Consider the following 11,308-nt stretch of genomic DNA (forward strand, 5'->3'; position numbering starts at 1 on the left):
TTTTTAATGATACGGCGACCCCCGAGATCTTCCCTCTTGCCCTCCACGACGCTCTTCCGATCAAAAAAAAAAAACCTCTCCGGTAGATACCCTACGATGCATGCAGCGTTTCCTCTCTGGATGGCCAGACCAATCTTTACTGAAAGTCTACTTACCCAGTCGGTCAATATTGGACACAATCTGAAGCGAGGCGTACTTCTGCTCCAGCCGCTTCTGCTTGGTTTCCGGTTTTTCGCCTTCCTTACAGTACGGCCGAGGCAGAATATTCTGAAACGGAGCCGCATGCAGCAAATCGCACACTTCCTCCTGGGAGAGGGCTTGCTCCATCAGGAGACAGAATAGGATGGTGTTGCCCAGTTCGCGGAAATTGTGAAACAGTTCTGTCTTGGCGTCCGGGTATTGAACGATGTCGTTGAGCTGAGCATGATAGTAGCTGTGGGATAAGAGAAGAATAATATATGTTGTTGTTTTCAAATGCTGGGAGTTCACTATTAGGTCATTTTCCTTATATATTAAGATAAAATATTCATAAGATAAGAAGACACATTAAGTCGTATTTTATTATGCCTTTCTGTGCGCAAAGAGGCAGCTCAGAGGTGATTTTTCACTCTTTGGGTGTAATGGCGTTATCACACTTGCTGCCACTGGCCTCTTCTGTATTTTCAATGATTACCTGAAAGAAGGCTTCTGAGAGAAATTTTGCTGTTTCTCGATGAAAAAATGCCAAGAATTGAAGAGTCTGTCTCTTATGTTAAGGAAGATGAAGAATATGTTGTTGTTTTCAAATGCTCAGAGTTGACTATTAGGTCATTTTTCTTAGATATTAAGATGAGAATATTCGTAAGATAAGAAGACACCAATTAAGTCGTATTTTATTATGCCTTTCTGTGCGCAAAGAGGTAGCTCAGAGGTGATTTTTCACTCTTTGGGTGTAATGACGTTATCACACTTGCTGCCACTGGGCCTCTTATGTATTTTCAATGATTACCTGAAAGAAGGCTTCTGAGTGAACTTTTGCTATTTCTCGATGAAAAAATGCCAGAATAGAAGAGTCTGTCTCTTATGTTAAGGAAGATGTTTTAACACACGTGTTTATGTGGGTGAACACCATGAAATATGCTTTGGAAGTCAAGGGGACCAACGGGTTTATGTTGCAAATTCATATATCCTTGGCGAAAGTCCTACAGAGAGGAATAATAAAATACGGCTAAAGTCAAGTGCCAAGTACTCACCCCAGTACACCAGGTGATCCGTAGTCGTACCGCGGTAGCTTGCACTGTTTGGGCATCGCATCCATCAAGGTCTTGGTAAACTGAAGCAGAGAGCCCTGGATGAGGGAGGTGACTATTTTGAGCAGCTCCTCCATAACTACAGCGATACCTTGGTACCCCAGCAGACGACACATGGCTCGGAAATGATAGGCACCCACGAAACCTGAGGAAAGGAGGAGAAGGAAGAACACATTATTTATTTATCACTAGCTGTTTGCTACGAGCTTCATTACGGAGAAATGATATTTTCGGAAATCGAACCCAGTACCCAGCGAGCATACACCATCAGGTACACCTGATCCGGTCTGCCTGATAAGCTGATAACTGTTGAGCACACACATCATCAGGTAGACCTGGCAGACAGACCTGATAGTGAGTAGCTGGCCTTAGGTCTGATAATTTTTCTGAAACCTGTGGACCATCAAAGGGGGGAGGGACTATTCTGATTTTTTGTTCTATCTCGCCTTTTTCGCTGGGATTTCAACCGACTCCTGCATAGCTGTATTAACTAAGTGCACTCCGAAAAACCAGCAAAACGTGCGTTTCTAATTTTTTTAGTCGGTTTCACCAATATTTCTTCAGCCTCTAAAAGGTCTGTTAAGTTATATTTGATTTGTATAGGCTTAACAGAGCTGTTGGGGACTAAAAAGAAGGTTGGTGAAACCCAACCCCATCCTTTCTCTTCCTCTTTTCTTTCTGAGAAAGTAATGTGCTTACCTGTGTACTGTCCGTAGATGCTATAGTACGCCATGTTGAGCTGTTTGCTTCCCCAACTGTAGGTGTGAGTCATGGGAGGTAGTTTTTCTCGATGTATTTGTTGAGTGAACATTATGCCGCGACACTTGATGAACCTGCGAACACAACACGATAGGAGTGCTACAGCTTGTTCACAGAACACGATTTTTTCCTGTCAGAGTAACGCCACGAAAGATTTAATCAGGTCGAAGTGACACGGAGCTTAAAAAGCTGAGGGCCCTAGTTTTACCGAAAACAAATACTATCACAGTAAAGAGAAAAAAAAGTCATACCTAGTGGGCTTTGACTCTCGATTTTGTCACTGGAAAATGGAACTCGAAAAAAATTGATTGTTCAGTGGCATGCACTTCTAAATGGAGAAATTAGGTCGAAGTGACATGGAGCTTAAATAGCTGAGGGCCCTAGTTTTACCGAAAACAAATACTATCACAGTAAAGAGAAAAAAAAGTCATACCTGGTGGGCTTTGACTCTCGATTTTGTCACTGGAAAATGGAACTCGAAAAAAATTGATTGTTCAGTGGCATGCACTTCTAAATGGAGAAATACACATTTTAAATTAAAAACTTTTACCTTATAAAAGTCCACACAGGGCGAATAAGAAATACATTTAGTCGGGTATTGAACCACTCCTGATATTTTCGGAAATCGAACCCAGTACCCAGCGAGCATACACCATCAGGTACACCTGATCCGGTCTGCCTGATAAGCTGATAACTGTTGAGCACACACATCATCAGGTAGACCTGACAGGTAGACCTGATCCGGTCTGCCTGATAAGCTGATAACTGTTGAGCACACACATCATCAGGTAGACCTGACAGGTACACCTGATCCGGTCTGCCTGATAAGCTGATAACTGTTGAGCACACACATCATCAGGTAGACCTGGCAGACAGACCTGATAGTGAGTAGCTGGCCTTAGGTCTGATAATTTTTCTGAAACCTGTGGACCATCAAAGGGGGGAGGGACTATTCTGATTTTTTGTTCTATCTCGCCTTTTTCGCTGGGATTTCAACCGACTCCTGCATAGCTGTATTAACTAAGTGCACTCCGAAAAACCAGCAAAACGTGCGTTTCTAATTTTTTTAGTCGGTTTCACCAATATTTCTTCAGCCTCTAAAAGGTCTGTTAAGTTATATTTGATTTGTATAGGCTTAACAGAGCTGTTGGGGACTAAAAAGAAGGTTGGTGAAACCCAACCCCATCCTTTCTCTTCCTCTTTTCTTTCTGAGAAAGTAATGTGCTTACCTGTGTACTGTCCGTAGATGCTATAGTACGCCATGTTGAGCTGTTTGCTTCCCCAACTGTAGGTGTGAGTCATGGGAGGTAGTTTTTCTCGATGTATTTGTTGAGTGAACATTATGCCGCGACACTTGATGAACCTGCGAACACAACACGATAGGAGTGCTACAGCTTGTTCACAGAACACGATTTTTTCCTGTCAGAGTAACGCCACGAAAGATTTAATCAGGTCGAAGTGACACGGAGCTTAAAAAGCTGAGGGCCCTAGTTTTACCGAAAACAAATACTATCACAGTAAAGAGAAAAAAAAGTCATACCTAGTGGGCTTTGACTCTCGATTTTGTCACTGGAAAATGGAACTCGAAAAAAATTGATTGTTCAGTGGCATGCACTTCTAAATGGAGAAATACACATTTTAAATTAAAAACTTTTACCTTATAAAAGTCCACACAGGGCGAATAAGAAATACATTTAGTCGGGTATTGAACCACTCCAGAGTGAAAATCTAGATCTGGGGTGCCCAACCTTTTCAGAGAAAGATCGACTTGAATTTTCAATACAGTCTTGCAATCGAAGGAGAGACTTGACTCTGAATTTGGTCCACAAGTTTGGAGCAATCGGGTGTGTAAGATGATATTGCCAGGTTCAAACACTGCTGGGTGTGCTGGTCGGGATCGACTTGAAACTTGAAATCAATCCGCGATCGACCGGTTGGGCAGCCCTGATCTAGAGTAATCCCCATATTGTATTATCCTAGCGCAATACTCATACTGAATGATACTACATTACCCTTCTGGGAGAGAACTGACTTTCACATTTTTTGGGCTTGACAACTCACCGATTTGTGGCACCGTTGTAGCAATAGTTGGGCAGGAAATCATAGTTGAGCTCCCAGAAGATATGCAGCGTGATTCTGCCGTAGGGAGCTAGGACGTTATGATTAGCTTCGTGTAGCATTGCATCGTAATCATCTAGACCTAGCAGTTTACTGAGTAGCTTGTGACAGAGACGATTGACCGCAAGTAATCCTTCCAGTTCCTGCGAGGGGAAAAACCATATGTAATATGTATGTATGTATATGTACATTATTTTTACAATACGAGTAGGTCCTGGTCTCTCTAAAGTCCTGGTCGGCACCTGATATCCCTTTAATTTTCGCTCAAGTGTAAGTACCTACGGGAGGCGAGAATTTTTTCATCCTAAATTAGGAGTGTCACAAATCTCGTTCATGGAAATCCAAGAGCTGTCAAAGATATCTCATGGAAATATAAAATATCTTTAAAAAAAAAAGAAAAATAGTACCTATCTAAAACTCTAAAATACCAAAAAGTCAAAATCTCAAGAAATCTTCACTTACCACAACGCCAGTAATATCCCCATGTTCAAACTTGGAGATGGCCAAGTCCAGACTCTTATGCATGTCGGCGTTGATCCGTTGTGTAATCAGCTTGTTCAAATCTATCGAGCGACCCAACAGCTGGACATGCCGCTGTCTGAGTAGCGTCTCGTAGCGGTTAGCTCTCGGATATGCTAACAGGTAGGTACCCATGGCCATACATTCCACTCGGAACCGCTTGTCTAGTAGCATACTGAGGAGAAAATAATTGGAAATTCAGCTAGAGTAGGTTGCTACTCTAGCTGAATTTCCCATTACTCTAGGAATTCTAGGATAATATGCTAACGGGAATAGAAAATGATGGATAACACTGCTATTGCAGCTAAATTTCCTATAGCTATAGGGCAAATAATAGTGCTTATTTTTACTGCCCCATCAGGACTAAAGAGCCATTTTACCTCAGCAGTATTACTATTATTGTGGTAAAATGCTCAAAACATATTGAGGATAAAATCGCATACCTCGGCTGGGATTGAACCCATGCCCTCCTGATTACCAAGCGAGTGTCTTGACCACTACACCACCGAGTTACCGAAGCAAGTACAAAAGAAAGAAAGAAAGGAAGGAAGGAAGGAAGGGAGGAAGATAAATGGAAAAGCAGGTTATTACCTTATAAACACACTGACAATTGCTTCATTATCTCCTAATTGCTTACCTGGCAGCTAGTTGCTTATAGTGGGCAAATATCTGCTCGCTCAACTTGTACACAAACTGATCAAAGCATAGATTGACCTCAGCTTCCACTTCATCGTACAGGAATTGCTTTCTGAACACTGTCAGAGCGTAGTGGGCACTATCGTTGTACAGGTCCAGAGGATAGAGCACGTATCTGTGGCGAAAAGAACAGGAATAGCTCTTAAGACTTTAGGTTTGATAGAGGGAAATAAAACTGCCGAGGTCTTATCATCCCGAAATTTAAGAAAGGATGAGGACAGGATAGGATAAAGCCAGGCGTTCCGAGAACGGACCAGAAGTAAGCTACTACCCTTAGTGTGGTCAAGTTACATACCTACCTCAGCAAGGACTGAACCCATGATTACGTCTTGAACACTACACCATTGAGGCAGTTCAAAATCAACCATTTTTTTTCTTTAAAAAAAAAAAAAAAAAAAAAAAAAAAAAAAAAAACATCCATTTTCCTCATTAATTTTTTTTCTTCCTTCTTGGTGCTGGAAAAATTCCCTGATTTCTTAAATCACTTTTTTGTGAATTCCCTGACAGTTCCTGGTTTTCCAGTCTGGTAGACACCCTGTTACACTCACCTACATTACGGCGTGGTACCTTGATACCAAATCCATTGTCAGGATCTTTCTTTCCCTTGAGGGCAGGGTCTGCACTAGGTTCTACACCTCTCTGCCAATCAGCACACGTCTCTCGTACAGACACTAGAATACTTCGGATCAAGTCCTGTAATTCAATAGCAAGGAACCATCACGAAAGGCTAAAGGTATAAGAACCTGACGACTGAGGTAATCGTGACGGGCAGTAATTAAAATATCAAAAGATTATCGGCATTATCAACTTATACAACCCGTAACCATTTTTCTTCCCGTACAAAGGATGGATAAATAATCCGTTTTGTCAAAAATAAAGAAAATAGGCACCTACCAACCTATTTTTTTTTTTTTCTTTACTTAAGTATGAATACTGATGACTAGACAATTCTCATAACTCAAAACTGTCGTGGTACAAGCTTGCAACAAATAACAATGTGGCCCGATGTATGCACAGAGTTTATTGGTAGGCAATAATTTCGCTTTTTTTTTCTTAAAAAACAATTCTCAGTACCGCTTTCGCATTACTTCAAGGCACATTCTTTTCCACCCATGCCTATCCAAGAACAGAAAAGATTGGCCGGGATTCGAACTCAGCACCTCTAGGTTGAGAGTCAGTGCTCTTGACCACTCAGCCACAGAGGTGGGCACTAATTTCGCTCTAATTAAAATCAACAGAGTCTGAATAAACAAGTTTGGAAGTTTTGCTACAGATTGCACAGTAGAACAAGAAAATGATTCATTACCTTCTTGTTCTTGATAGCCTTGCGCAGTGGTTCCCTCAGGACAAGCTGCACAAAGTCCTGCAGCTCCGCATATATGTTGCGACGGATAGCATCCGTAAACACCGACTCCATGCGGGCCATCAACACTTGCAGACCTTTGATCATAGCGATCACTTCAATCAAAGCGAACTTCTCCTCGTCCGAATAGTTGTAGCGAGTCGCCTGGGAAATCGCAAGGGAGAGATATTATCGAATAAAGCGAGTTTCAAGTTTTGCTATTTCTTATTAAAATTGTTGAAGGGATCCTTGGGGGATCTCTTGTTAAATTCCCTTAAGGGATTCTTGAAGGATTCCTTCAAGGGGGGGGGAGGAAAACCAGGACGGGAAGCTTGGACCTTGTTAATTGAACAAAGAAGTGAGTGAGTTCTAAAAACCCTCATAGTTAATAACCAATAGCATCAATTCTAACTATCTGATCGGACAAAATTGATTTGATTTTATTTTTTTTAAAGATGTGATATCAGCCTAGTTAGCTTCAAGGGTAGTGCGTCTCCCTTGTAAGCGCTAGGTCGTGGGTTCGATTCTCGCCCGGGGAGGATTTTATCCTAAGCAGATTAGGTTCGTTCTCGGAACGGCTGGCTTTCTTCTACCCTGTCCTCCTTCTCTCTTCGCTTTCGGAACGATAAGACCTTAGCACTTAGAAATTCCCTCTATCACACATCTTTTTTTTTTTTTTTTTTTTTTTTTTTTTTTTTTTTTAAAATTTCTTTTTTTTAAAAAAAAAAGCATTTTGGGGGTACCACCCCACTCCATGCAGACAACAACTGTAGACCTCTTAGTGCGAGGTCTGCAGTATCCTTGTTCTCCTGGTCGGTACGCGTTTCCTTGTACGTGGTGTTCACCTCGTTGCTGTACCTGAAGGACGTGGGTTCGAGAAAAAAATTAAATTGTATTGAAATGGAGTGAAATATTTTTTTCGCTAAAGGCCCAATCTCACGTGTCGTTCGGAATAAATCGTGTCGTGTGTAGATTGCCTACAAGGACGGGCCTTAAAATGAAACAAAATATTACAGTTGAAGGAAAGTGGCAGAAAAGGTGAGTTGAAAATGCCGAAAAACCTTGAAACTCTATAGGCCGGGCGAGCAACGCTTTGAACTCTTTTCTTGTTGTTCGTGCGCCTTCCGTGAATAATAATTCCATTTTCATGACAGTGTTCCCACTACACACGTTCCGTGAATAATAATTCCATTTTCTTCCTGTTTTTTTTTTTTTTTTTTTTTTTTTTTTTTTTTTTTTTCACTAAGCTAACCCCCAAATAAAAAAAAAAAAAAAATTTAAACATAAAATAAATCAATGTATTACCTGGCGAGTTCACTGATGTACTTCATGTGGTCATCTCGTATCTGTGGCAGATGCACCATAAGGTCTGCCTGAGGACTTATATTGCTGGAACTAGACAGTGGCCATTTGCCAGGATCGAAATGCTTGGACCGCTTGATGTAGTTGAAGGGGGCTATCTGCATGTCACCAAACAGGGGAACCACTTCCAAGTTCTGTAGGTGACGAAACAATGAGTTTTAGAAAGAAGAAGAAGAAAAAAAAACTTACCATTCTACCGGGAATTGAACCTGAGACCTTCGGCGTACAAGCCTAGCGTAACACGCACTCGGCCCTGGAGGTTGCTGTTAACTATTACCTTAGCTGGCTTAGTTGACAACATGCCTGCCTAAACGGAGGTGTTCAAGGTTGGAATTAGCCTGGAGGTTAGCGCGTCTGAAATGAAAGCGCTAGGTCGCTCAGGTCGCTGGTTCGCTTCCCGCCCGAGGTGAACTTTACCTATCCTAATAAATGTGGTGCGTTCTCGGAACAGCTGGCTTTCTCATATTTGAAATCGGGAATTAAAGTATAATGGTTAGAAAGCTGGGAAAAAAAGCTATAAGAAAATGTAAAGTTTAGGTGGATTTTCTCTTTCCAACCTCCCCGTTGGAGCGTCTTTTCTCTGAATAATAGGTATCAATTTTCACATATGAGCTCGGGAGAGTTTTAGAAAGAAGAAGAAGAAAAAAAAAACTTACCATTCTACCGGGAATTGAACCCGAGACCTTCGGCGTACAAGCCTAGCGTAACACGTACTCGGCCCTGGAGGTTGCATTTGAACTATTACCTTAGCTGGCTTAGTTGACAACATGCCTGCCTAAACGGAGGAGTTCAAGGTTGGAATTAGCCTGGAGGTTAGCGCGTCTGAAATGAAAGCTCTAGGTCGCTGGTTCGCTTCCCGCCCGAGGTGAACTTTACCTATCCTAATAAATGTGGTGCGTTCTCGGAACAGCTGGCTTTCTCATATTCGAGATAGTAAGACCTCTATTTTCACTGTTCCCTCCTCTATCATTTGTGATTTATTTACCTATATCCTATAACGTTTATCCATGACAACATGTCTGTCTAAACGAAGGAGTTCAAGGTTGGAATCAGCCTGGAGGTTAGCGCGCCTGAAATGAAAGCGCTAGGTCGCTGGTTCGCTTCCAGCCCGAGGTGAACTTTACCTATCCTAATAAATGTGGTGCGTTCTCGAAACAGCTGGCTTTCTGATATTCGAGATAGTAAGACCTCTATTTTCACTGTTCCCTCCTCTATCATTTGTGATTTATTTACCTATATCCTATAACGTTTATCCATGTACATTATGGATCTTATCAACATCAATAAAATTATTCTTATTCTATCAAAACTCTTTCAAGTAGTATTACTCACCTTGAAGATCCTATCGATCTTGGACAAGTTCAGCCGCTTCTTGTGGTCCAACTTGTTAATATTGTACTCCTCGTTGTCCATCAGGAACAGGGCAAACCCCATCACCTTCACTAGCATGTGCTTCTCCGTTGGGGACAGATACATCTTGGTCTCGAACATATGCACACACAGGTTTATCACATCGGATAGAAGCTCTTCATAGCCGGGAATGCGCTCGAGATTTTCTTTGACGGTGTCACGGATTTTGTTCTGGGTCGCGAGAAACATGGACAGGTTCTGTGACTCTTGCAGCGTGTGCGAGTCGACCATTACCTTGAGGAATTGAGCGGCTCTGGGGAATGCAAAAGGGGGATGAATTAGTGGTTTAGTGAACTGGAAAACTTGACCCCTCAGTGAGGCTTCTGAAGGTCTAACCTGGTCCAAAAATCATTGAGCAATTGAAAAAAAAAAAATCACCAAAATTGGACAAACCTTTTCATAGGGGAGCAAAGATAACTGTAGCTTTGTAGAATAGACCACTGGCCACAAAAGTGTGCTTTTTTTCAATGTTTTAAAGCCCAATGCCATAAAAGTTCAACTTGTGTAATGACAGCCATTAAGTAATTAATCAATAAAAAAAAGTTATCTTTTAATGAATTATTTATTTAGCTTATCACACAATATTTGTGTCCAATTTCAATTCTTTTACTCAATCTACCATGGCCGTATACACACCTGCGGTACGTGGAATAGTCATTCTTCACACTAGACTTCATGTTCTTGAGCTCGTCCAGAACAGCGAACATGTTGAGGAATTTGCCCAGAGTCAGCAGATAGGCCTCGGATACAAAGTCCTTCCGCTTCTCAGCATGGCACAAACGTTTGACTTCGCCACAGAAACGCTCGATGGCTTTCCTCTGCAAAATAAAGAAGAGGGTGGGGAAAATAAGACAAGAGTACAGGACCCAGTAGGACAAAATGAAACTGTTAAGTAAGTTTTTGTATTGAATGCAGGCCAATGTTCCATTAAAATTGGGAGAATCCTTTGAGCACTTGCATGTGTATCTCAGTAACAAGTTATTTTTGGCTGGCCTCAAGTAGACCTCTTACTGACCATTGTATTCATTCCCAGGTCCTCTAGAGCTGGTTGAGCAAAGTGAAGGTGAAGATTCAGCAGAAGAGGAAAGTACAGAAGGAAATGCTTATCATCGTGAGAAACTGCGCCAGTACCAGTTAAACCGGTTGAAGTATTACTATGCGGTGGTGGTGTTTGATTCAGCGGAGAGTGCGAATAAAGTGTACACAGAGTGTGATGGTATGGAGTACGAGAGTAGCGCTACTCGGGTAGATTTGCGATTTGTTCCGGACGATACCGAGTTCGATGAGGTAAGTACTTAAGAAAGATTTTTTTTTTTTTTTTAAGGAAAAAAAATAATAATAATAAAGTTTAACGTCTCTGAAAGACTTTTAAGGTTTTTAGTGACAGTTACTGTTTATTCAGCGACAAACTTCCCGCCGTTATTCGTAATGTGGTCTTTTGAAGTGAAAATAAGTCGAAAGTCAGACGCGCTAGCTTGTTTCATGAAAAATTTCGTAGGTTCTTCTCAAGAGGTATGCTTCAATGTTAGAAAGTAAAAACCTTAAAAAAACTTACATAACCATTACAATAGTCTCTGTTAAGTACTAAGGCAAAGCTTCTTTCAGGACTTCTATGCACTGTTATTTTCACAGCCGTTAAACCCCCTTTTCTCTCTCTCTCTCGTTTTTTTTTATTGTACATCAATTTTAAAATAATAAATAAATGGTTATATTCAATCAATCAACTCTCTCTCTCTCTCTCTCTCTCTCTCTCTCTCTCTCTCTCTCTCTCTCTCTCTCTCTCTCTCTCTCTCTCTCTCTCTCTCTCTCTCTT

General features: G+C 41.4%; 1 protein-coding gene across 1 annotated transcript; it reads right to left on the bottom strand.

The window, feature by feature from the left end:
* Positions 1-155: 155 nt before the first annotated feature.
* On the bottom strand, positions 156-10,313 carry LOC103524811 (cytoplasmic FMR1-interacting protein; the record flags this gene model as incomplete). The annotated part of the gene is given in 12 exon segments (XM_026820091.1): positions 156-433; positions 1,233-1,434; positions 3,278-3,411; positions 4,110-4,309; positions 4,629-4,860; positions 5,323-5,496; positions 5,887-6,074; positions 6,688-6,906; positions 7,467-7,581; positions 8,029-8,219; positions 9,418-9,748; positions 10,132-10,313. Coding segments are annotated over 12 exon segments (2,446 nt in total), but the record flags the coding sequence as incomplete, so codon positions are not given.
* Positions 10,314-11,308: the final 995 nt, after the last annotated feature.

Source organism: Diaphorina citri, unplaced genomic scaffold (genome assembly GCF_000475195.1).
Source record: "Diaphorina citri unplaced genomic scaffold, Diaci psyllid genome assembly version 1.1 scaffold122, whole genome shotgun sequence".
NCBI lineage: Eukaryota > Metazoa > Arthropoda > Insecta > Hemiptera > Psyllidae > Diaphorina > Diaphorina citri.